At 39.2% G+C, this 26,408-nt stretch overlaps 2 protein-coding genes across 5 annotated transcripts; both read left to right on the forward strand.

Moving 5' to 3' along the window:
- Positions 1 to 300: 300 nt before the first annotated feature.
- Positions 301 to 7,723, forward strand: fhdc4 (FH2 domain containing 4). The gene is made up of 12 exons (XM_007568628.2): positions 301 to 983; positions 1,415 to 1,804; positions 2,744 to 2,805; positions 3,428 to 3,530; positions 3,643 to 3,728; positions 3,915 to 4,015; positions 4,112 to 4,182; positions 4,271 to 4,378; positions 4,907 to 4,977; positions 5,061 to 5,178; positions 5,282 to 5,446; positions 5,534 to 7,723. The coding sequence occupies exons 2-12, from the start codon at positions 1,454 to 1,456 to the stop codon at positions 6,803 to 6,805; spliced, it is 2,508 nt and encodes an 835-aa protein (XP_007568690.1). The 5' UTR covers positions 301 to 983; positions 1,415 to 1,453; the 3' UTR covers positions 6,806 to 7,723.
- Positions 7,724 to 9,914: 2,191 nt separating this feature from the next.
- LOC103149451 (tripartite motif-containing protein 3-like) lies at positions 9,915 to 25,700 on the forward strand. 4 transcript variants are annotated; one of them, XM_016679977.1, is made up of 13 exons: positions 9,915 to 10,076; positions 16,892 to 17,083; positions 17,557 to 17,797; positions 17,905 to 18,056; positions 18,158 to 18,338; positions 19,048 to 19,777; positions 19,921 to 20,024; positions 20,818 to 20,985; positions 21,092 to 21,260; positions 22,502 to 22,561; positions 22,791 to 22,861; positions 23,389 to 23,529; positions 23,617 to 25,700. In XM_016679977.1, the coding sequence occupies exons 2-13, from the start codon at positions 16,938 to 16,940 to the stop codon at positions 23,767 to 23,769; spliced, it is 2,316 nt and encodes a 771-aa protein (XP_016535463.1). In that variant the 5' UTR covers positions 9,915 to 10,076; positions 16,892 to 16,937; the 3' UTR covers positions 23,770 to 25,700. The 4 variants fall into 4 exon arrangements, with proteins under 4 accessions (XP_016535463.1, XP_016535464.1, XP_007568692.1 ...); XM_007568630.2 differs by having other exon boundaries at positions 9,916 to 10,073; positions 16,903 to 17,083; XM_016679976.1 differs by lacking the exon at positions 9,915 to 10,076 and adding an exon at positions 10,083 to 10,228 and having other exon boundaries at positions 16,903 to 17,083.
- Positions 25,701 to 26,408: the final 708 nt, after the last annotated feature.

Below are 26,408 nucleotides of genomic sequence, written 5' to 3' on the forward strand. Positions count from 1 at the left end.
TTAAAGGATTTCTCAAACGTACGATGGGGAAATCAAAGCAACACTATGTTGCTTTTGATGAGGGAATCACATTGTAACATGATATGTTAAAAACATTAACATAATACTCCTGCTTTAGCAACAAATTAAAAGTTAAGGTGTTGTACTTTTAGCTTTAGACAAATTGAGAATTTGCAGCTCCAAAGTTGCAAGTAATGTATTATATAACAAAATATTGAAGTTTGTGTGTGTTTAATCCTTTTGTACTATGCCTCCATTGAAATAATAATAATAGTAAAATGAATTTAAAAAAAACTAAAAAAAAAAACACTGGCCCCACCTTGGCCACCCCAACCAAATATAGTCTAGAACCGCCACTGGGTCTAACAGCAATCACCTGGGTGAGGCTAGTGAAAGTGAACTCAGACAAACAAACAAAAAGTTTTTGATTAATCACAGGTAATTCATTTGTAATTTTACTGAGGTCACGTGTGAGTCATAATTTTAAACCTTTCGTGTAAAACAAAGAGAAGAGAAAGAAAGGGAATTAAAGAGCTAAACAGCAAAGAAAGCGAAAATGGTAAATACAAAATAAGAATAAGAACTTTGTTTTTTACTTTCACAGCTTGTGACTTTATCTCAGCGGTGCATAATCGTTCAGAAATTCACAAAATCAATAGGAATTCAGACAGGACACCTATCAGGCAGCCGGAATCCAGCGGTCTGCTCACATGAGCTGCGCACGGGCTGCTGGTCAGAGAGAACAGCCGACTCCTGCCGCCATGCCCAAAACAACTGCAACTTCGGGCTAAACGCCAGACTTAGCTGTGCCGGGAAGGCGTGGGATATCATGGAAGTGACTTACCTAGGCGTGTCGTCAAACACGCAGTACATTTCGAAACTCTCCTCGCCTTATCCAAGTTAATGCAACTCGTGCTCCTTAGGATTCAACAGGAGGACCACAAGGACGGATAATGGAACTGCTTCATATAGGCACTAAACATGTAAGTTCTTTGATTTACATTTTAAATCGCCTACCAAAGTTATGATAACGGAAATATGCAGAGAAAAGTTTGTAAAAAGACTGTATTCAATATTTTCGTTTTCGAACAAAAACGCAATCTTGTCTATTTGAAGCATGATCATGTGTTCTCTTTCCAAAAAACATGTAGATAAGAGAATGACCTGTGAATATAGTCTGGCGCAAACTGCAGTATCACTTATTTTATGCTACGGGACCTCTTGGAGTAGAGTTGTGTTATTGTAATTAATATTAAATGTATTGGAAGAAAATTAAAGATTAAATGATTTTCTTTCTTTATTTTAACAGCTATAAATCAGCTCTATATTCAGTTTCAGCTCAGCTTTCCTGTTTTGGAACAAGTCTTAAATCAATTGTACTACATAAGATAACATCATGTATGTGTTGAACCAGGATCATTAAGGCTCCCTAAACCTGCTGAGACCCTCAAAGATGCAAGCAGTGAATCCCCCCGCTCCACCACCACCTCCTCCACCGCTACCACCACCTCCTCCACCACCACCACCTCCAGCTCCTGGACTTCCCCAGCATGGAGGTGGCCTCATGGATTGGGGAGACCGCCGGCGGTCCAGGATGCGCAATTTTAACTGGGAAGCTCTTCCCAAACACAGCGTGATTGGAAAGCACAACATATGGACATCAGATAAGACTGATGGCCAGTATGAGCTGGACACTGATCACATGGAGGAGTTGTTTAGCCACAACCATGGTCAGCAGCATCCAAAGGCCCTGAACCGCTTAAGTGTGAGGGGGCAGCTACCTTCTGGCACTGGAGGAGAGATGGTGAGTTTACCCATATGGTGTTCTGCTAGATAAGTTCTCATTTAGAAACTGGAGGTCAAGGGATTGAAGCCATACATTAAAATGTTGGGAATTTTGTTGCGGTGTAACACTTAGACATGAAAACTTGTTCCTTTGACCCCGATTGATTTCCTTTCTCCCCCTTGGCTTACATGTGAGATAAACAGAAAACATCCCTTCAGATTCTTACAGCCTCATGTGCTGGGAATTATTCATTAGAAATGGATAGAAGTTATCTCTTATTTAGTTTGTTAAATGAGGATTAAAAACATATTTTTGAAGCCTTTTAGCTGTTTCCATGAATTGAAGTCAGCTTAGAAAACAGTATCTTAGGAACATTGTGTATGGCTGTAGGATCACTCAGTACAAGGGTGGAGTCTCCCTATTGATCATGAAGTTATCTCTTATTTAGTTTGTTAAAATAAATGAGGATTAAAAACATATTTTTGAAGCCTTTTAGCTGTTACCATGAATTGAAGTAAGTTTAGAAAACAGTATCTTAGGAACATTGTGTATGGCTGTAGGATCACTCAGTACAAGGGTGGAGTCTCCCTATTGATCATGTTTGCCAAAGGAAGAAATAATTGTCTCTTTAGTAGATCCTATAGTGACCACCTTATGCCATACATTTCCTCTGTCCATAGATAATCAAACTGATTTGAAGGATTCTAGTTTTGTTGTATAAAATGGACTAAAATGTAGCTTAAGTAAATGTTGTTTCAGAATACAAGGCTATCTTTACTCAGACTGTTCAATAGAAACAACTCAAAGAAACCTTAACCTTTGGAATCGGCCGTCCTTTTTTTTGGAACGCAGAGATGTATGTGATAGAAAAAGATGCTTCTCAAGCCAATAGTGAAATTATCTTAACAACTGACTCGACTGATTGTTTGCCGTGTCTTTGTCTGTTTCCATCTCCAGGTTACCATCCTCGGCTCCAAAAGGAGCATGAACATTGGAATATTCCTGAAGCAGTTCAAGCGGTGAGTCAGTGGCTGTGCTTTTAGGGTGTAAGTGTTTTTGCTCAACAATTTCTTCATACCGAGGGTAAAAACAACACGATGAGACAGATAAATTTGTGCTTGACATGGCTACATGACGCTTACGAGCCTTTGAAAGACAACATGCCCAGACAGGTCTGATCCATGCTTTGTGACCTCCCTGTGGTATTCAGTACAGATCGGTAAATGAAAGTCTTGTAAATGTATTGTCAGAGGCTGTTTGGCAACCACAACAGCCCCAGCAAGAAATGGAACTGCATCGTTGTTTATCCTGTAAAACATCTGTAAGTAAACTGACAGGCTATTCTACTGCAGTGCAAACAGAAAATGTGGAAGGCTTGTTATGTCATAAGCATTTTTGTAACATAGGTTCATCCATCATTTCTTTGCCCTGTACCGCATTTCTCTTCTTTATGATTGAAGTTAGGTCTTTGCAAACCATTTTGAACAGGTAGAGGCTTGTAAAGGCCAGGAACTCAAGTCTTTCATGCAAACAAAAGGATGGTCTTAACATGGACTTACAGCTCATCAGTCACAGGCCTACACAAGCATTAATTACACTCTGATTGGTTATGACTGGTGATCTTTCCACCTCCATCCACAGCCCTGTGAAGGATCTGATTCAAGACATTCAGTCGGGAAATGGGCTCGGTTTTGGCACAGGAAAACTGCGGGAAATGTGCAAGTTGCTGCCAGATGAGGGGGAGGTATTTATTTTAATTTGTTTTGATTAATTTTGCACAGTTTTAATAAAGGTATACCAATGGGAAAACAAATGACTTGGTTTGAATACTTGTGCTTTATTTTTCATTTATTCAGATGAAGCAGTTGGTCGGTTTTAAAGGTGACCCATCAGCCCTCCCTGAAGCTGATCTGTTTATGCTAATGCTGATAAAGATGCCCAGGTAAGCAGCTAGACGATACCTCTATGAACAGCAAATTTAAAAATAGGCACTACTTTGCGTTGGTTTATGACAGAAAATCCTTGTAAAATTAGTAGAAGTGTGCTGCTATAATGTGACAAACCAGTTCAAAAGTTCAAAGAACTTTTTCAAGGCTGGCTAACAGTTGGTTTACATGTGGTCCGTTAGTTATGAAGAGCGCCTGAGATGCTTGGTGCTTAAGGAGGAATTCTTCACTCTCATGAAGGAAATAACAGGATTCATTGGTACTCTCACAGAAGCTGGAAAAGGTATTGTTGCTTGAGCTAATTTCACAATAAACATGACTAATAAATTAGGACTGGAAACCCTTGAGTTTCGCTGCTAACACTGTATTTCTTTTTTAGAGCTGTTGGAGTGTGATAATTTACACTCTGTCATTCGCTTGGTGCTGAAAACAGGAAATTACATGAATGCTGTAAGCAGTTAATTTGCACTCTTGATATATTGGAGAACTTTCCTTTGTGTTTTGCATTACTGACCTGAAGATTTGTGTTTATTTGCAGGGGGGCTACGCAGGCAGTGCAGTTGGCTTCCGTATGTCATCTCTCCTGAAATTGGCAGACACCAAAGCAAACAAACCTGGAATGAATCTCATGCATTATGTTGTGATGGTAAGTAGTTTTTTTTGTTGTTGTTGTTTTTTTTTTATTGTAAGGTTGCACAATTGAACAGCTGCTAGCACCGTTCTTGTTCTTGCTGAGTTCTACAGCTTCCTTACACAGTTCAAATTCAAGACCTGAAGGTTAATTGGATAATCTAAATTGAAATGCCTGTAGACCTATCCAGGATTTAGCCTGTCTTTTGTCTGACAAATTCTGAAGATAGGCCCCAACACCCCAAGACTCTGCGAGGATAAGTGTGCATAGATGAGGAATAGATCAGCATGCCATTTAGTCGACACAGCTAAGCCTCAAAAAATATTTTAACCATTCTCTGTAAACTCAAGGAATGATGTGAAAATCCTGATTTATCAGCAGTTCCTGAAATAATTAGAGCCTAGATTCCTAAATGTACTGAGTGGCTGCCTTTTGACTGGCTGATTCATTAAATCTTTCCAAACAGATGTAGCTAGCAAAGTGGTCTGTGATTAAATTTTTGAAGAAATGTGATTCTTAAGCTAAATTGTGTGTTTATTACAGCAAGCAAAGAAGGTAGATGTGGCACTGCTGAAATTTCCAGATCAACTCAAACACATTGAAGCTGGATCAAGGTAAAAATTAGCAAAAATAATCTTCTTGTCCTTATATTTGGAATGCAGTCAAAATGTTGATGAATATTTTAACATTATTTCAGGATAATTAAAGGTGACATTGAAGCTGAGATTGAAAGACAAAAGAAGAAAGTACAAGTCGCCAAAGCAGACACTTTGAAACAGGAAGAACTAAAAGAACAGATGGAGGGTTTTCTAAAGGTAACCGTTGCCTTCAGCAGTGGGAAATGTTAAACATTGTCTTAATTCTGAATACGTAAAACTATGAATCCATTTTCTAATTACTTATTTGGGTTCAATTTAGGAAGCTGATGTTCGTTTGGGAGAAGTAGAGACTCATTTTGAAGAACTTCAGGCTGTAAGTGACTCTGTGGCTGAGTACTTCTGTGAAGACTCCAAGACCTTTAAGCTGGAGGAATGTTGTTCTGTCTTTCATTCTTTCTGCCAAAGGTTTATCCGGGCTATGCAGGTAAATCTACACACTGGCATGTCTCTTGTCTTTGCTATACAATAAAAAATCTTGCTCTGATTCATTAACGTGGAGATGTTTCTGCAGGAAAACAAGGCAAGAGAGATGGCAGACATGAAACGGAAACACATCAATAGATTGGAGAATGCAGCCAAGCGCCGTTCCACTGCAACCTGTTCAAGTAGAGACAAGGAAATGGAGGGTGTTGCATTGGAGCATGTTCTACAGAACGCCCTAACTAAACGCGTCTCTAGGAGGAGACTGGGGAAGCCTTCATCAAGCAATGGAAGCCCCACAAGAGGGAGTCCAGTTAATGGGAGCCTGTCAGAAATCAATTCTCAGACAAACCTTTCAAATGGAACGCTACAGCACAGGAACACTTTCAGAGCCAAAGATATGGTCAAAAAAGAGTGGAATTCTGCATTTGAGCTCACTGAGAACTTTCCACAAAAACAAGAACAGTCACATTTTCAACAGAATGACTCTAAAAACATAGCTACGTTTGAAGAAAAGACAAAACCGTTGGACAAAGTGTATTCCGAGGATTCCACGAGCCAATCTAAAACAACCCACACTCTTCCCAAAATTAAGTCTACCTCTGCCACTTCTGAAGATGATGAAGAGGAAGATATACAAGACAATAATGAGGAAGAGGCGCAGAAGTTGCGTGAAGCCTCTAGAAAGGTTTTAAAGTACCAGAACAGTCGTTTAAGTTCTTCCTCTGTGGATCACTCTCTGGAAAACCAGAAATCCCCTCCTGTCAAGAAGACCTTGGCTCGCCAGTTCACCTTTGATGAGGAAACGCAAAGGTATCCTGGAGACCCAACCAATGAGGATTTGATTCAGTTTTTGCTTGGCCCACAGTCCTCCACGAAACGCAATCTTGGCCGCCGACACACTGTGCCTACTAAAGTTTCTAAAACGCAAAAAGAGAAAGAAAATAAGCAGACTCAGTCTTCATCTAAAAGTCCAAATCCTTTGGTCCAAATCAAGGAACCCCAGCAAAGACAGGGTGTTGAACACACATCCTCAAAAGAGGCAATTGATTTCACTGACATTTCAAACAAGATAAAAAAATCTTATAGTCTGGATCAGAATTCTCCATCGGCAGAAAAGAAAAGTAAGCCAAGCAATTCCTTGGACCAGGCTTCAGAAAGAAGGCTTCAGGAAAAACAAGGACAGAAGTCAATGGAGCGCAAAGAGAGCCACCAACACACTAATGTTGAAAATATTCTTCCCAGGAGTGGTTGGTTAAAGACTGAGGGCTCTGGATATTTTTTCAGTTTCTTAAGACGCTTTGGAGACATAAGCAAATCACCGAGCAGCAAAGAAACTGATCCTGAAGATTCAAGTGTGTAGGCTTTAAATTAAAAAATGATGGGAACAGTTGTATTAATTTAAAATGTAACTTATGTATTACTTAATCAGACATAAATATAGTTGATTTGTTGTTACATTATAATAGTGTAGCCATTTAATTTTTGATTTTGATAGAAAGGTAAAGGTATGAAAGAAAGTTGTGAGAAATTGTTAGGGGAATGTTTTAAGAGAAGACATTTCGCATGTTTTACCACTAGATGGCGAGAGTTAACAGTGATTGAGTTGAATATAGATTCATTGAAACTTTGCAGGTAGTTTGTAAGTTGTTGATTGCCAAAAGAGAGGGAGACACACATTGTCACATTTTTATTTTATTGAAGTCATTTACATTCAATCATATGTTGGCTAAATTAAAAAATGCTTACATTGTGTGTCTTGGTCTGGGAAAAAAAAAGCAATAACCAAATAGAAAATGCAGAGAAAGTGATGAGAAGGTCAAAGTCAAGAGATTCTGACATTGCGAAATGAAAATATGTTAGGATTTTTATTTGATTATTTTTTTACTGTAGTGATAGTGTGTAATGTCTGCTTATTTACAGTTTGGTTAATTTGATGTTGTGCAATTGTGATTTTATCTGTAAGCTCTCATTCCTCTGATTCTCAGCCTCTAGTTGCTGTTGAAGCTCAACAAAGGAGCAGCCGCTTGTCATTTCTCTCAGTCACGCTGAATTCAGCTATTGTTTTTATGTGAAATGGGTCAGTGTTACAAAGGCTGTCTGTATCTGAGCAGAGCTGAATGAGGGCCAGTATTTGTCAAAAAAAAAAAAGAATGCTGATTCTAACTTGAGAATATATGTTTAATACTGTTACAAAAACTTGACACTGTTAATATTATAACAGAACCTGTTGTCATACAGAACTGCTAAATTACACATCTGTTGTCCTCCTTTAATTTGGGGGGAAAAAAGGCAAAAGCTCACAGAGACATACATAGAAATTGCTAATTTATGTTGAACCTTTGTGGATATTTCACTGTTAAACATAGAATATAGAAACTCTTTACTATTATTTGCTGGTTTCAATTACGCGCAATGACGCAGTGAAAATGAGTAAAATATTTGGAATTATCAGACTGATAGCTGTTACTGTTTATTTGAAAGAGATTATTTAAATGACTGTGATATATCAACTTTAAAATTATAAAAAATTAAAACATTGTGTACCATTTTATCTTTAAAACTCTTTCTATAGGTATGAATAGGTAATTTAGAAAATAGGACCTGTATGCATGAATAAACAGGAGTCATGTCTAGTGTCCAGCTTACTGTATTTATGTATATTTATGATCAGAAATTCCATACAGATTTGTACTTTCATTCAAAATGTTAATATAATTATTTAATACCATGTATAATATGTGATTTGTTTTTTTTGTTTTTTTAATTGAGTTTGATTTATTAAAAACGTGTAAACAGAAATCTGGGTTCTTTCCTTATTTGTATATTGTGAGGCCGTCTCAGTCCTGGTGATCTGCTGCTGTCAGATTGCAGCAGCCATCTTGACTAAGCTGGAGGCAGTCTCTATGGCAACACCGAGTTGGAGAGTAGAAGTCTGTGTTTGCCCTTTACTTCAGACCCAACCCCCTAACTAATCCCCCACTGAATGTATCAGCTCACTTATTGTGGACACAGTACAGTACATCATCATACAGGTCCACCTTCTGACATTCATCTGTTTGCCAAAGAAGATACAGTATTTTTACCATCTTCTGAAGTAAAACTTCAGATTCAAAGGTGTTGTGCACATTTTTTTTTTCTTTAGAAGTTTTGAATCTTCAATATACTATTTAAAGATAAGTATGTCCAGTACAGCTGCAATCAATATTTTTTTATGCTGTATATGTATGCATAAAAACCATTCTTTCCTTAGTGAAAGCAGACTCATGCAGTAAGTAATATGACCTGATCTGTTCTTGTTAAAAAAAAAAATCAGCTGTATTGTTTAGTTACAAGAAAGTGCAAACACTCAGAGGTCTTTTTAAAGTAAATTCCAATATGCAACCTCTTCAAAACACATATAAAATATCCCTGTCTCCAAGCCTAACCCTTGACCTGGAGCCCATCAGATGTAAAAACAAATTTCTTCAAGCAAATCCTCCACAGTTCTTTTTCCTTTCTTTCTTTGTTTTTTTTATAGGGCATTTCGGTAATTGTGCCACATTCCCACTCTGCAGGCCTGGAAAAAGTACAAAAACAATTTTAGGGTTGGGGGAGCATGTTTATTTGGATAGATGATTTTAGAAATTATGGAACTTAAAAAATAATAATAAATGAAAAATTATTTAATGAAAAGTTTTTAAGTGCCAAAAGCCTATACTTATCCATCAATTTATTGTACTTTGCTTCCGTGAAAGAAAGTTGGATATTATAAAAGTTAATGTCGATTTAATATACAGTATTTGGACATTTAAATGCCCCAGGTAAGGACATTAACAAGATAGATAATTACTTAAGTAATTTTACATTTTTCATTTCCTGTCTCAAATTCATACATAATATTGTGCATAGATGATCATCTGGAAAGACAGGCCAGTTTCACAATTTTTTTGTGGATGTAAATTTATGTGGCCCCTCTTCACCCCTTTCCTTTTGGTGGCACCACTACCAACCCACAGGCCCCCATCCTCTTACATCCGGCCATGGTGATGACTCTCACTGACATCATACTCTGAGTATTTGACAATTTTCCTTTTGTTGTTGTTGTTTTTTGTTTTATCTTTCTACGGAGAACAGAGTAAAATAAAACTCTAAAGTAGGTAAATCAAACCAGTTAGTACAGAACTGTTTAATCTAGATCTACATTAATTTTGTGTTCACAGTCTAACAATACTTTGCATACCAGCGATCTGAATTTTCATTGCAACAAACTGCATCCTTTGTCCTTTTAAGGGTAATGGGTGGTTGCTAAAAAAGCCAAGCCCCTTTGCACCAGACAGGCTTCTTCCTTTTAGTCAGATCCTGAGATGTCAGCTCATTTCCATATTCCCTGCCCCCTCCTTTTTCTATTGGCTTCTTCAACTCCTCCCACTGGAGATTTGACCAATGCTGCATGTAATCCACGCCCATTCTCTCCTCCTTTCCCGCGTCCTCTTCCTTACTGTCCCCGTCTTCTTCCAGACAGACCCTGCCCTTTCCTTTATGTCGCCCTGTCTGTGGGTTCTGTTGAGAATTGAGGAGACCTGACAATGGAAATCTTTCTCCACCGCCTGCAGTGCTGACCCCCCGGTTCCTCCTGCTTGGGAGTGTGTGTGAGTACAATCCAATCTGGGCTTGTCATTTGTTTTTTGCGGGATCGCGTTTCTGCTTTCTCATCTTGTTTGGAGTCCTCCATAATGCAATGACCAGGGAAGGAGGAAGCAGATGAATAATTGATTGGCCCATCTGAAGCAGCTGCTGTGCACTGATAAATCACAGAGGGCTCCTTATTTGTGATTATGTGGTGTTCTTTGTTATAGTATGTTCTCTTCGTTATCTGGATGCGTTGAGGGTTTTTATTTCAGCTGTGTATGCATAAAAAAAATTATATATTCTGCTGTGCTCTTATTCTTTGCTGCTTCCTCCAGCTGCCCACTCAGTTCTCCATTTTGGCTCTGAGCTGGCTGCCGGCTGGGCTCTGTGGCAGGTGGGCATCTCTGCTGCAGTCTGAGGGCTGGGCTCTGCAATCAGCCATACATGCGCTTTTGTTTCGAGGATTAGGGGGATCTTTGATTGCATGTCTGATCTGAATTTGTATAGAGTTTTGCAGCTGGGGAGCTCTCAGAGGCTCGTATAAATATGTCAGCCCATGACTACTTGTGCGATTGCACTGCAGCAACAGCATCAGAGAGATGCATCAGTCTTGCACCTCTGGCCTAAACAGTGAGCCCCGATGGGTCTTTTTATCCCTTGATGTCGTTGCTTCTTTAATTATGTTAAAAGGTTACTTTTATGAGAGTAGATTGTGGAGGTGTTGAGGTGATTTATTTCTTTTTCTCCCCCCTTCCTCTCTGGGTCACTGAGAGGTTGCCAGACGGTCCTGGATGCTGCGCCAGAGGGCAGATACTCAGCAGTTGTTCCATGTCTGTGTCAGGGATTCAGATTTCTCTTGGTTTTCATACTCAATATGATGATCTTTAGACTGCCTTCTTGTCTGTATTCATACAAAGGAAAGTGATAGCAGTGCATCTTCTGAAATGGATTTAAAATTTTATGTCCAGTTTGGCCAGATACAGGATGACCTTTGAACCCAGACTGGATCATGTGGCAGTAAAAAAAAAAAAAAAAAAAGATCAATCATGGACTCTGTTTTTTAAATTCAGTGCTCCCTGTTATAACACTAACCAAAAACAAACCATAAATACAGTGTTTAGGGCAAGAGTACTTACTAAGTAAATCCCAAAAAACTGAAAAAAAAAAATGGTTTCAGTCAGAAAATTATTTAATAATGTCTTTAAAAAAAATTTTGTTTATTTTTAACTATACATACGTTAGCAAAAATGTAGAATTTCAGATTATTATCACCTTTTGCTCTTCTGCTCTTTGCAGAGTGACATGCAGACAAACACGTCAATATTAGCTGGTTGATTACAGGCAGTTAGATTGTGTGTTCCAGTCCAGCTGCAGTCAAAGACATTAACCAATGTAGTTTTAAAGCAATGCAGCAGCAATATGAGTGCTGTGTGTAACAACAGAGGAGACGATACATAAATGTGTCTGTACAATGATTGCAGTAATTTGAGTGGTGCTATTTTATGTTTTATAACATAACTGAGATTTGTCTTTTTTTTTTGAAAGTTAGTCATGGTTCTAAATAAGTCGATTAGTCTTTCTTGCAAGTGAGGAAAAGCCTTCTTTCAGGCAGTTCACTGATGGTGGGTAGCAACAGGTGGGGGAGGGGCACCGCTTTGTCACATTATGCTCTGTGATCAGAGAAAACACTGGTCACTCCAGCACTTTCTCTGGAATGTAATTAAATTACTTTTGAACCGTAGCTGAGAATTTTAATAGCTTTGAGACACAAGTTTGGACCTTTTAAGATGCTCATTGTCACTTATATAACTCATAAATCCTTGATAGAACTTCAATGCAGTTTAACTGGACTCCATCTGTCCATCCATCCATCCATCCATACGTAATGGTTTTCCTTGCAAGAGCCAGGTCACCATCTTGATTTAAATAAAATGAGTGTGTAACAACAAAGGAGACAATACATAAATGTATTTGTACAATGACTTTCGATCACATCACCTGGATTATAGTTAACATTTAGAGGAAATCAAGTCGGGATTTAATGTTTTCATCCTGATCAAAAGCTGTTTCACCTGTCTAAATCATTTTAACATGCACTTGTTTTATAATTCTTCTGTAACTTGTGGCGGCGTGAGTTGTTTGATTATTTCAAAAATGACAATGCTTCATTACAAAATATGCCAGAGTTAGCCATGAAGGATGGTACCAAGAATAATAAAGGGTTATGAAATCAATAAAAAGAAACATATTTATTGATGGAGGTAATTGACATTTGTGATTATGATAAATTAAACAAAACAGATAAATGTAATATCTTAAGTTAATCAAAGGCTTTGTAAAATGTGGCACTCACTTTGGGTCAATAAATGTTAGCTTCGCCACACCACCAAGCAGACATATTTTCAAATAAATCTTTAATTTCTTCATCCCTGATTCTGAACATTCTCTTATCATGCAGCCACTGAAGTGATTTATCCAAAAGTTTAAATGATATTTTCTACCACTTCACACACTGACCCTCTGTAATTGAATAATTTGGCTATCAACTCTTTTGAAAATAATTTGACAAAGAGAAGTCTATAGTTTCGCACAGTCTTGAGACCTTGACCTGTCACACCACAGGTTGCTTTCTGCTTTTTAATGAAAAACTAACATTCATACTGAAGTTCATGTCCGTGGCCTTTCTGACAGAGACTGATGTATTCGGACAGATTCCTTCAGCTGGTGCAGCCAAGCGGAAGCAGCAGGGCTAGTTAGTTTTTGTCCAAGGTACTGTGTGTTATGTGGATAATGACTGATGAGTCATCATGGAGCTATAGCACCCCTGATGCCCTCTCAGCCGTCTCTTTTTAAAAAAAAGGAAGAAGGAAAAAAGAAAAAAACGGTGGGCGACTCTCAAACGTCACCAACAGTTCCTGTTCCCTGGGTTGTCAGTATCACAAATGAAACAATGCAGTCAGCATGCTAGAGCTGCGTTTAAATGAGGTTGCCCGTTTTTGGATTTACTGCTTAGTGAATACTTTGCTTTAAAACAGTGAGATTTAAAGCTCAAACAAAATATTTAGAGCATTACTGCTGACAAGGGGCTTTAGGTAATATAGAGAGCACTTCCTGAGCTGCCTTCCCCACTTTAATCTGCCTGACTAGCTGTTTAATGCACTGCAGCCTTCTTTATACCTAGAAACTATCCAAGCAGACTGCAGGAACAATTACTGCATGAAGACATGGGAGCAAGTGGCTGAAACATAAACTGCAGTCTATTTTTAAAGCCCCATCTTGACAGCATATCACACTTCTGATTTCAGGTCGGTGAGACTTTTGGCAAAGTTTGCATGACCAGTACAAAGCCGACAGCTGAAACAAATTGTCCCAGGTTTCTGTTCTGCTGTGCTACACAACAACAAGGATAAATATCATAGTGGTTGTAGTCCCACACGGAAGTAGTAAAATGTTAAAATATTTATTTAGGGATGCACAATAAAATCTGTGTCCACCGATGTTAGTAATTTCTTTTAAACATAAAGCATAAAAGTGCCAGTCCCATAACTAAAAATTGGCTTTGCATCAATCTAGCTAGCCATCATTCTAGCTATCCATATATGTAGCTAACTATCTATCTAGCCAGCAAATCCGTATTGTTTATTATTACACACTACTCATTGAATGTAATTGTAGGAAACATGGCTTCCACGGTTTTCTTACACACAAATTCATTTGACATATGTCGGGTCTAGAAGAACCCAATTACTTGTGTTGTGAAATCTAAAAAGAGAGCCACCATTCCTTCATTTCACACCGTTGTTAATGTAACAGTGTGAAAGTGTGTAACAGTTTGAGCTTTTGAGCGCGTCTTTATCTTATCTGGTCTGATGAGAACCACTGTGTGTTATTTAACATTTTCTGTGCAAATGAAGAGTTTATCTTCTTCCCAGATTTAAGTTGAATGAACTCAGTGGTGTCGTCTGAATGTGTTAGACCCAGTAATCCAGATGGCAGACAGGACCTGACCCCGCAGGAGGGCGTTAAGCCACTTAACTGTAAATACAGGGAGAGAGTGCCAAAAAATACTTTGCAATCCAAACAGCTGAATTGGCAAACATTCGCCTTCTGTGCATGCTAATAGAGCTCATACGTGAATTTGCATTTGAAGTAATAAAGTAGGCCTGTATACACATTTGTTGTCTATAAAAACAGGTTGCTAGTACTACGACTCTAGTTTTTTTTTTTTGTTTTGGTGTCACTGTTGATATATGTGGAAATGTCATTTACTAGCTCACTTAGAACAATGATTGTAAACTTAATCTTTTGCCCTGATTTTTAGTTTATTCACATTTTTTTATTTAGCTTTTCTTTTAGCACACTGGGACCATCTAAGGCCTGCTGTCAGGCAGAGACTGTTTTTAAAGAAAGATGATCTTTCTGTGGTGAGGCGAGTGGGAGGAACCGAGCCAAGAAAGGCTGCTGGGAGAACCGAGGAGCGACAAGGGAAGGGAAGCGAAGGTGGGGGAGATGGTCGCAGTCCAAAAGGCTGTGCGGCCAGCGAGCCGAGAGGGAGGAGGAGCCTGGAGGGATTTGGCTCATCAAGCTTCCTCCTGATGTCACTGTCCATGCTGCAGGGAAAACAGAACGGGGAGGGGAGGTCTTCTAGGGAAGACGAGGAAAGGGGGGGGTCTTACAGGGTTGGGCGAGGTCTTGTTGTGTGGACAGTGAAAGGGACTCCGCTTCGAATCACTTGGGAAGCAGAAACAATAGAGTCTGTGTGCCTGAGAAAATCCTCCAGTTGCAAGATGTCTGTGGCCAAGATGAAGCCTTCTGACTCTTGAGTGCATTTATATAACTGAGGGAAAAAATGGCAGTGATGAAAAGGGATGTATGAAGCGCAGTTGTGAGCAGAGCTGCTGCCATTGTTGGAGGCTGTTTTTGCTTTTGCTGCAGGGAGGAACAGCTGCATTGGAGGCCCGCTTGCTGGAGTGAGACAGGCAGCGCAGTTCACACAGAGCGTCTCCCCGTCGACGCGGCAGGCAGACAGGTGGTTCCTGAACTCAGCCTGCTTCGAGTCAGGGGAAGGAACTGGAAGGAATTTGGGGAGGGTGTTTTTTTTTTTTTTAACTTCCTTTTTCTTACTCTCAAAGGAAAATATCTCATGCATTTAAAGCAAAAGTAGGATGGAAAAGTGTGCCAAGCTTCAACTTTCTGCTTGGATATGAGCCAAATGAGATTTTCAGGGATGTCAAGTAAACAATCGTCATCTTAAATTTGACCAAGAAATCAGACTGAAACTAATATTGAGTGAGGTCATGGATCCAGACTCATCCTGTTGCACAGCGGTAAGCAGGATGGGCTTGTTCTATTCATTTCCTCTACCGCTGCAGATTTGTCCTCATTTGATTTTTGCACTGTGTGCAATATCGCACACATGACTTCTGGGACTTTAAATCTGGAAAGCTGTTATATTTTAGTTTCCATGCATTAAAACTCTGCTTCTCAGTAACACATTTAGCCAATTGAACTGGACCTTCGCCATCATTCAGGTCCGTCATTCAGGTCCGTGTCTGATATCGATCCTAGTGACCAAGCTCATAAACCTCAGGGAAAGTGGTTGGCACATGATGATGATGATGATGATGATGATGATGGAAAAGAGAGATTAATAAAGAATAAATGGGTTACTTTCAGTCAGTACCAATTATCATAGTATTTGGCAATATCCTTACAATGTCATAATTTTAACATTCTTAACCATTAACTCATTTTCTGTCAGATGGAAGAATTTCATGTTTTATTTTTAGTGAGACAAGTAATAACAGAATATTATTTGGGTCTAGTTTTCATTTATAATGTTGCATAAAGTCAACCATGAAAATGTTGTAATGTATAGTTCATTCTAGTATTGACATGCCTTGTTTTTGCACACTTTCCCAGATGAGTTTAATTCCTATATTTTGTAATAATGTGGGAACTAAAAAAGCCGAAACTGCTTGTCGTTTTTTTTTTTTTTTTTCTTTGTCATTTTTAATTTTTATGGTTGTCTTGAGTATTTCTATGAGTAAAGATCAGTAGTGGGACATTTACCAAACTGTGCTGCTTTCATTAGAGTGTAATAAAGTGAGACGTGTCTTACTAATATCAAAGAAAAAGGGAGGATGGGGGAGGGGGAAGTAGTTACTAATCCCTGTTTTTCTGCGCTTTTTCTCCCAAACTGTGACCTGAAATCTGATTCGGATGTGAAATATAGATTGATGCTTTCATAACTGTTCTCATGATACAGCAGTGCGTTTTCAGTTTGGATTTAATCCCTTGTGATGCTTGTGTACGGCATGACAGATGTACAACACATCATAGACATGCAGCGTTAATCTGTGCTTGACCCAGTGATACGGTTTCATCTGAGCAGAGACCCAGCGTGACATCCTCTTATCTGAACTTCATATAAATAATAAAACTGGCACAGCGCATGGCAAATTATTACCAGGAATCAAACATGAGATGCATTGTAACAGTTTTACATAACATATTTGTGCAGATCAGTTTGAGGTCATTGTTGTGCTCTGTGGTTTAAATCACGTTTTTTTTTTTTCTGCCACTGCTTTCAATTTTTGGAATTTTTCACATTGCAAGTCAAATGACCTTTGACTGAAAGTCTGAAATGTCTGACAAAGTTTGTTTAGAGAGGAGGAGCATAAAGTGCCAGCTGGTACAGTATTTAAGGGAGGATTTATAATCCCATCATAACCATGAGTCACTTCCTCCTCGGTTTGTTGAAGCAAACACTCCCTCCTCACCCTGTATGAATGTTTCCTCAAGGTTTTTCTTAACATTTCCTCTGTTTCTTCCTCTTTGTATGTGCAGGTTAAGTGGTCTCCCCTCGCCCCCTCCACCTTTGAATGTCACTCATCATGGCCAAGCGTGAGACCGGCAGCACCAGCCCCGTGGTCAGGCAGATAGACAAGCAATTCCTGGTCTGCAGCATCTGTTTGGACCGGTATCACAACCCCAAGGTTCTGCCCTGCCTCCATACGTTCTGTGAGAAGTAAGATCTCTGTTATTCAGATACAATTTTACCTTTATGTTGAAGTGACTGGTAAACTGTGATTAATATGACAGCAAAAACATTTTATATTCAGGGTTCCTTTTCTCCCTTTATTCTTTTCTTGTTTCCTTCCATCTTCCTTCTCTCTGATTTTTTTTTTTTTTTTTTTTGGTTTTTCCAATGTTCTTCCTCTTTTCCTTCCTTCTTTTACTTTTTCCTTAGTTTCTTTCCCGTGTTTTTGCTTTCTTTTTTGACTTAAGGAGCCGAGAGCTCTGGACATTTGTGTCTGGAAACGTCTGGGTGTTTTGTCATGTAATACTTTAGGAACCCTTTAATTGTTGAAGATTAACAGATAAAACTGTGTTCTCTAGGTTATTACCTTATGGCTTATTGCTTAGCTTCTGAGATTAGTAAAAACATCAGTAACAATGATTCATGTCTGGGTGTCCCTCCTGTCTTTGTTTTTCTTGTAGATGTCTACAGAACTACATACCTCCCCAGTCTTTGACACTGTCCTGTCCAGTATGCAGACAGACGTCTATCTTGCCAGAAAAGGGCGTGGCGGCCCTTCAGAACAACTTCTTCATCACAAACCTAATGGAAGTGTTACAGAGAGACACAGAATGCAGTCGAGCCGAGGCGTGTAACGTACTGGAGTCGGCCAACGCAGCCTCGACCTGTCAACCCCTTTCTTGCCCCAACCATGAAGGAAAGGTAAACCCCAATAAAAATGACCAAAACAGGACTTTTCCACTTCTGTAAAATTGGCTTTGAGGAACTTGTTGCTATTTTGTCCCTGTGCTCTATTGCTCCCTCTGCAGGTAATGGAGTTTTACTGTGAATCATGTGAGACAGCCATGTGTCTGGAGTGCACAGAGGGGGAACACAGGGAACATGTGACCGTTCCTCTGAGGGATGTGCTGGAGCAGCATAAGTCGGTTCTTAAAAACCAGTTGGACACTGTGCGCAACAGGTAGGATTTTAAGGGATTTGATATGTCACAAGATTTACTTCAGAATTTAGAAATACTTAGTCAGAAACTTTTTAACCTGTGCTCACCTTTTTCTCTGGAAGATTACCTCAGCTGACAGCTGCCATCGGGCTGGTCAATGACATCTCCAAGCAGCTAATGGAGAGGAAAAACGAGGCAGTGACTGATATCAGTAATACTTTTGACGAGCTTGAGAAGGCATTGCACCAACGCAAGACCGCTCTCATTACAGAGGTGGAAAACATCTGCAGCACCAAGCAGAAGGTCAGAGAGCTATGATTAGTGTGATTGGCATCAGGGCAGAAGACATGCTGTAATTTTAAGCACATTAGCTCAAGCAATACGTGCTCTAATACAGCATTTTTCAGAAGTATTCACACCACTTGATTATTTTTTTTTTTTACAGATTTTGTCACATTAGAACCACAAACCTTGGGGTATTTTGGGGGGAATTTATAGTTGCACAGAATTGCTAAGTAGAACGAAAAGGAGATAAGTATACATCTAAAAGTCTCATTCAGCTCCCAAGACTGTGACACTGAAGGTGTTGCTCTTTTTTTTTTTTTTGCAACATAGCTCAAGCTCAGTTGGATTAAATGGAAAATGGGTTCAGGAGTTTACATCTTGGAATCTCATTTACATTTTTCATCAACTCTGATCAGCTTTCTTTTGGACACTCTTGCATAAAGAAAATCTTTATGGGTTACACAAGAAATGGCTGTCCCTCAACCTGAGCTAATAAAACAACTAATAAAGTAATGTATAATCTAACACGGTTACTTTAAAAACCAAGTAATCATTAGTTATTTTTTCATGGAGTAATAAGAAATCAAGGTAACAATGAAATCACAGTTTTTTTTTTGTTTTTTTAAGATAAAATCCCATTGAAATCCATTGATTGTGGTTTGAAAACATATCCAGGGCACTGTATGGGCTTACATCTTAAGATGTGTCCATGTTGATTCATCTTTAGGTGCTTCAAACCCAGCTGACTTCTTTGCTCCAGGGCAAAGAGAACATTGAGAGCAGCTGCAGCTTCACAGAACATGCTCTTAGCCATGGCAGCGCCACCGAGATCCTTCTGGTTCAGAAGCAAATGGGCGAGCGGGTCAGCGCTTTGGCGAGACACAGCTTCCCTGAGCATCCTCATGAAAATGGACATCTGGAATGCCAGGTAGAGACGGACGGACTGAGACGCTCTATCCAGAACCTGGGGGTCCTCATCACAACGGGGGCCGTGGGCCATACAAGCGTCGCCACTGGCGAAGGCCTGCGACACGCAGTAGTCGGCCAGCACACCACCATTACCGTCACCACCAAAGACAAGGATGGAGAACTGGTGAAATCTGGGAATGCTGTTCTGAAGGCAGAAATAGCTTCTGCAGATGGAGTTTGCACTGAAGCTGAGGTGGTGGACAACAAAAATGGTACCTACGAGGTCGGGTATTCCCTCCGCTCCGAGGGAGAATTCACCTTCTCTCTGCTGCTGTATGAACAGCCTGTGAGGGGGAGTCCGTTCCGCCTCCGGGCCGTCAAACCGTCAGATGTCCTGCAGTCTCCAGAGGATGTGAAGAGAAGAGTGAAGTCCCCAAGCGGAGGAGGGGGCCATGTCCGTCAGAAGGCTGTACGGAGGCCCTCCAGCATGTACAGCACCACCAAGAAAAAGGAGAACCCAATAGAGGACGAGCTGATCTACAGAGTTGGTGGGTGGAAAGCTGTTGGCTCTATTGTTGCATGATGGTTTACACATATGAACAGAGTTGTATAATCTGAGCATCATGCAGCTGAATTGAAATGTACAGCTTGAAGTGTGCATAAATAACCCAACGTACTGTTCTCGTGGCAGGGACAAGAGGGCGGGACAAAGGAGAGTTCACAAATCTTCAGGGCATCTCAGCCTCCAGTAATGGCCGCATCGTAGTGGCAGACAGCAATAACCAGTGCATACAGGTCATTAACTATAATCCTGAAATGGTTATGCTGCGTTCCTACCCCCAGTTACAACTTGCAAAGCGAACTTCACGTTTTAATGTGGCTGCTGCTCCCATCAACATTAGTAAGAAGTGGTGAAAACGTGTTTTACAAGATACATATAAAAGTGCATCTAAAATCAATGTTGTATGTAGCGCTTGCAACTCTAAACTTAAAAATTTAAAGTGGTCTTTAAGAAAAGTAAAGCTTATAAGGATGTTTAAGAACTATTACAAACAATTTATATGGGTGACGCCATTTTGAAATTCCGACCAACTATAATGCCGTTACCTCGGGTCTGACGTCGAATCCAGCTCCGTGTTTCCACTTCCATTCGTCACCGTGCATTTCCTCCAGTAATTTTTAATTACAGGGTGTCCCCACATCCTTAAAAAATCTTAAATCCATGCATTTAAAAGTAAGGCTTTAAAATGTCCGAAATATTTGGTCTTACTATACATTAATTCTAAGTCTCAAATTTTGTTGTAGCGTGGTTCTCGCATATTCTGTTTTTGGTTGTGTTTTTGTTTTTTCTCGCAAGACTTTTCTGTCAGCAAAACAGGAAAAGTTTTGCGACATCATTGCGTTTTTTGAAAGGAGAAGATAGAAGCTAGGTGCTAATATAGCCTTGCTAGCGAGCTAGCTTTTTTTTTTTTCTGTCGATCTTGAGTAAATGTATTGCCGGTTGGCATGACGACGTTCGTTTTCGCCACTGATTCACTTCTGTCTCCCACCCCTGCAGAAACCCTGAGTTATATTTTTATTTATGTAGGTATTTTCCAACGACGGCCAGTTTAAAATGAGGTTTGGTGTGCGGGGTCGATCTCCGGGACAGCTGCAACGTCCCACGGGAGTAACGGTGGACATGAACGGAGACATAATAGTGGCAGACTATGACAACAGATGGATTAGCATTTTCTCCTCGGACGGGAAGTTTAAGGTGAGCAGTGTTTGACAGCCATATTTTTTATCATTATTATTTTTATACACTTGAGTGAATAATACAAGCTAAGTGATAAAAATATATCTGACTCGCCCATCTGCAGAGTAAAATCGGTGCTGGGAGATTGATGGGACCCAAAGGTGTGGCTGTGGATAAAAATGGACACATAATCGCTGTTGATAACAAAGCCTGCTGCGTTTTCATCTTCCAATCAAATGGGAAGCTGGTGACAAAGTTTGGAGCCAGAGGAACCTCAGAGAGACACTTTGCAGGTATTTTCTACTGTTGTATGCAAAGTGTGACTGTTTAAAAATGACTACAGGAGGAAATGCACGTCAAATGAAGCTGCATGACATGGGCCAGATTTACTGCATGTCTCTAAAGTGCTCAAGTGATCAGCATGCTGCTGTTTAAAATTGGAGTCTATGTAGATTTCTGCATGTTTAATTTTTGTACTAAATATCCACAATCTGCTTATACATCTTGAAGTTTTAAAATTTTGCCTGCATATAGCTTCCAACTACTACTTTTTATTGGGATTTTATGTGATAGATAAACACAAAGTAGTTTAGGATTTTGGACTGTAAGAAAAAAATTATTCATGGTGGTTTATGGATACCCTAAGTAAAATCAAGTTCAACCCTCAGAACTCAACTAAATAGTAACATCTATAATCCACCTATATAGTATATGGAGAAGTTATTAAGAAATTAATCAGAGAAGCATCCCAGAGACCCAAGGTGGCTTCTGAGGAGCTGTAAAGAGCCATAGCTCAGGTGTGAGGATCTGTTGGCGACATTGTTCTGTGCTCCAACAGGGGCAGGGAGGCTGGTCAAATTTGATGGGGAAAATGGATTATGATTATGATTATGATCATGATTGGAGCACTTCAGGAAGAAAACATGAAAAATTCTGGAAAAGGTTTGAGACCTGGGACAAATGTTTTCCTCCCCACACCACAACACTAACCAAACAGAATAAGAATGGATGTATTCTTATAGAGCCAATCTGTGGCAAGACTTGAAAACTGATGTTCACAGGTGGATTTACATCCAATCTTATGGATGTTGAACTATTTTGCATAGAAAAATTGGCCAAAAAGTTGGTTTCTAGTCAAGATGTACTCTTAAAGACATGCAGTTAATGAGTGGGAAAGGAGTTTAAAACTATTTTTGAAAACTGTATATTTTCTTCTTTTCTCATTGTAAAATCCACTGCGTTGTGTTGACTTATCACGTAAAATCCCAAACAACTATATTGATGTTTGTGGTTGTAACACAACACTGTAGAAAAGTTCAAGTTGTATAAATAATTCAGTAAGTCCTATGCTGTCTGCTTTCCAAACTCATAACCGATCCAGGAAGAGGCATACATTTTAAAGATACTAAAGCATGAAGCAGCATGCTGCGTTTGTGCCTCGCTGAGATGCTGCAAAGATGACTATCAGGCATTTCAAGATGACACTCACATGTTCTTTAAATTTCACTTCTCACTTCTTTTTTTTTTCTTTTAGAGAAAAGTGGTGCAAACATTGCACTGGAATCAAAGCTTAGTAAATCTGGCCCTCTTTTCAGTAAGTAACGAATCCACATTAGTCTGAACTGCAAAAAACCTAAAACTTTTAACTGTTCATTCATCAGCTCTGTCACGTCACATCTTTTTTCTATTTCACACCGTCCGCTGTCTCTGAGATGACTCTCTTCTTTGTGTTTTTCAAAGTTTGTGGAACTTCCTCTTGCGTGTTGTTTGTCAGGTGACTCATAGTTATTCTTTCCCCTTTTTGTCTGCTGTACCGTTTTTAGGTCCTCACTTTGTGGCTGTTAACAACAAAAATGAGATTGTGGTAACAGACTTTCACAACCACTCAGTCAAGGTAAGGCGCTCTTATGTCAGAACAATATATGTCGCACAAAACCTCACCTAAAAACTGACGTTGATGTTGGGTCTGTGAACAGTTCTGTTTCCATGTTGGACTGAATAAATAATATGACAGGTGCATATTTCAGATTTTATTTTTTATTTTTTTGTGGAGCTTCTCTTACCCACACAATTCTTGCTGTATGTTTGATCACTCTTATCAGAAATAAAAATAAAAAAAAACTAAACTAATTTTAATAGGTTATTTTTAAGGATAGTTCAGAAATGAATAGGATTGAGGGTTAGACAATTTCAGGAGCTTAATGTTAACCTATCTCATCCATTCTTGTTTTTGTATTTAAGTTGTACTTTATAAAAGCATTAGTCCAGCAGTTATCTAATCTGAATGGTTGGACTCTTTTAAATTATATTGGTATGTCTCTGTATTCTTCCTAACGTGTGCATATTTCCTTTGATTTAAAAAAAAAAAAAAAAGAACAGAGATTCTCTTTTCTTCGTCTCCACATTTAATCCCGCTGACAGGTGTACAATGCTGATGGGGAGTTCCTGTTCAAATTTGGCTCCCACGGTGAGGGGAACGGCCAGTTCAACGCTCCGACAGGCGTGGCTGTTGATGCCAATGGAAACATCATTGTTGCAGACTGGGGCAACAGTCGCATCCAGGTTTGCTTCACAACACAAACTGTAAAATCAAAAAGGGGAAATGATATCAGTTGAATATTGGTTTTGAGGGCGGTCTCTTTGCTGTAGGTGTTCGACAGCTCAGGGTCTTTCCTCTCCTACATCAACACGTCGGCTGACCCGCTGTACGGCCCTCAGGGCTTGGCCCTAACATCCGACGGCCATGTGGCGGTGGCGGACTCCGGGAACCACTGCTTTAAAGTCTACCGCTACCTACAGTAGAGACCCGAGACGGCCATTTCCTCAACTGGGAGCACTGACGACACAACAAATGTAATCCACAGGGTGCAATGATATTTCCAGTACAGCCTTTTGATGTGCACATCAGCATATTTCTTAGATATAACCGTCAACTTGTTTTACCTTTTACGATGTGTATTGAAGGTTGGTTCTCCTTTTTATTCAAGCTCGGTAACGTAGCATCCTCGGGACAAATGGTCACACAAATATATGGATGTGCATTTTTGTGTGATATTATTCAGTCAGGCTGTCGGTAACACTTTAAGATATAGACTGAAATATTTAATCAGCTCAAATCTTTCCTGATGCATGAAATTTCTTTCTTTTTTTTCCCCCCCTCAGTTTCTAGGCAACGGGTTAGTGCACATTAGCTGGTTTTACCTAAAATGCTTACAGTGAAGTGAACAATGCTCTGCTTCTTTAGCAATGGAATGAAATGTAAACATTTCTCATTTACCACCATCTGTCATGAATACCACCATCCGTGCATTGGTTTTGCTGTATGTACTGTATATATTGTACATGAATGTACATTGTGTATATTAAATCACTCTGTATGTAAGTGCTGTTTGATTTTGAAACGCGCAGTGTTTTTGCCTTTTCAGAGCGCAGTAAACAATGAAGGATTTTCGGATTTTTTTACACGTGTGGCAGCTGTTGAAGGAGCTTTTGAACGGCATCCGCAGCACATGCATTAGAGATAAGTGTCATAAATGCTTATTTAAGCAGCACAATTGTCTTTTTGTTTGTCTATAGCTGTTTTAAAGGGAAAACTGATGTAAAATGCTAATTTATTTTATTTTCTACTAGCTCTGTCTTTACAAATTATTTTCTAATTTTTCCTTTGCTTTTTTTTTTTTTTCCTTAAACTTTTAAGGGAGATTTCCCACTTGAAGCAGAATTCACAGGTCCAGGATTTGTGCCGAAGTGCCACTTATTTCCACGGCGAATTTGCCTTGAAATAAATCCATATTCAGCATTTTAATTAAAATTATGGCATTTAATAAGCTAGTTAATACCTTTTTATTGAGCGCTGCTGTCTGGCAGTAACACTGCACAAATCTCAGGTGAGCCCTCAAAGTTTATACAAAAGTGCTAGTGAGACAATATTAGGAATTTTTATTGTTTTGTGCACAAAAATGTAAATTTGGCTGACTAAAATTACTTAAATTTGGGAAATGGGATCTGAATTCTGTTTTAAGATGTTTACATGTTTGTGTTTTCATAAAAAATGATTTATGTGCATTGCTGTTTATTAGATGGATTGGCTAGTGAACACATCAACGCTTAAGACTTCACTGAGCATGATGATTTTATAAGCTACCTGTCTTTTCTGCTCAAGTTCCTTCCTTCATGATGCCAAACTAAAATTCAAAAGCAAAGAGTTGTGCGCAGAGGGAGTTGTTGCTGCTAGTGCTGCCCCTGCTGTTCATTTGTTGTAATGCCAGATGTACTGCAGCAGAGAAGAAGGATGTAGTCAAAACGGGCTCCTGGTTCCACTCAGTTATCCACAGCGCTATTTATCATCCAAGCACAGACTTTAGTCTTTCACTCTGTGGTGCTTTCTGAGCTCAAATATCACTAGTTTAATCTAATGGGGTTTTTTTTTCTTAAAAAAAAAAACAAAACGTAAATAATAGTCTTAACCTGCTGTTTAAACTGTTGCCAAACAGAAGCAGTGACATCTTTTAAGAGTCAAATGCTTGCCTTTTTAACTTTAATTTTTTTAAATGTGTTTCAGGTTTCCCACCTTACCCATATTTTTTGTTTTCTCTATGAATATGCACTGGTAATAAAAGCACATGGTTTACTGAACTACGGTAATGAATGTGACTGTTTGTTTTGCCTTTAGTTCAACAAACGTATTCCTTACTTTAGTGAAGAGAGTTTCAAGGTGTAATAAATCCAAATAAAATATTTTTTTTTTTTTCATAATTTTTAATGTTTGTGTACTGTAACATATAAACACTTCTTGGTGAGGCTCCTTTTGCATGAATAGTGATAAAGATGTGATGAGCATTGTGACACTGATGGGGTGTTTCTCATCTCTTTCTTGACAATATCCATCAACAGTATTTTGATTATATTGCAATCTCCTCCCAAAATTATGAAAGAGATTTCGCTCCTTTTTGTACCAGTTCTATCTTCCACTAAACTTACTTTAACTATGCATCGCTGCAACACTAAGAAAAGTCAGCTTCTTCTGTAATTACCTTTTGTACCTTTACCCTCCTTGTGAAAGAGAGGTAAAGCTGGACAACTATCAAATCGGCAATCTCTTCTATTATACTGGTCATAACTTTTTTTTTTTTAGTCCGTTTATAATTTTGTGTTATTTTCCGTAAGCCACACAAAGGAATTCCTGTTGCTTGGGTGAGATTAAAACCAGAGTACTGTACCAGAGAGTCCAGCCCAGCTCTCCAGTCGCTTCAATAATGTCATGGTCGATCCTGTCAAATGCTTTGCTGAGGTCCAACAGAACCAACACTGTGGTTCTTCCACAGTCTCTTTATGTGGATGTCATTGAAACACTTTGACGAGGGCAGTCTCAGTACTGTGGTGAAACATCTTTTTCAATAATATTCAAGTTTTTCTTTTTATTACTGATTGTATGACTTTGC

Source organism: Poecilia formosa, unplaced genomic scaffold (genome assembly GCF_000485575.1).
Source record: "Poecilia formosa unplaced genomic scaffold, Poecilia_formosa-5.1.2 Scaffold228, whole genome shotgun sequence".
NCBI lineage: Eukaryota > Metazoa > Chordata > Actinopteri > Cyprinodontiformes > Poeciliidae > Poecilia > Poecilia formosa.

Coding starts and splice junctions, on each gene's coding strand:
- LOC103149451 (XM_016679977.1), top strand. CDS start 16,938: ATGTCACTCATCATGGCCAAGCGTGAGACCGGCAGCACCAGCCCCGTG. Junction 17,084..17,556: donor CTCCATACGTTCTGTGAGAA/GTAAGATCTCTG, acceptor TTTTTCTTGTAG/ATGTCTACAGAACTACATAC. Junction 19,778..19,920: donor CGAGCTGATCTACAGAGTTG/GTGGGTGGAAAG, acceptor TTCTCGTGGCAG/GGACAAGAGGGCGGGACAAA.
- fhdc4 (XM_007568628.2), top strand. CDS start 1,454: ATGCAAGCAGTGAATCCCCCCGCTCCACCACCACCTCCTCCACCGCTA. Junction 1,805..2,743: donor CTGGCACTGGAGGAGAGATG/GTGAGTTTACCC, acceptor TTCCATCTCCAG/GTTACCATCCTCGGCTCCAA. Junction 5,179..5,281: donor AGATGGAGGGTTTTCTAAAG/GTAACCGTTGCC, acceptor GGTTCAATTTAG/GAAGCTGATGTTCGTTTGGG.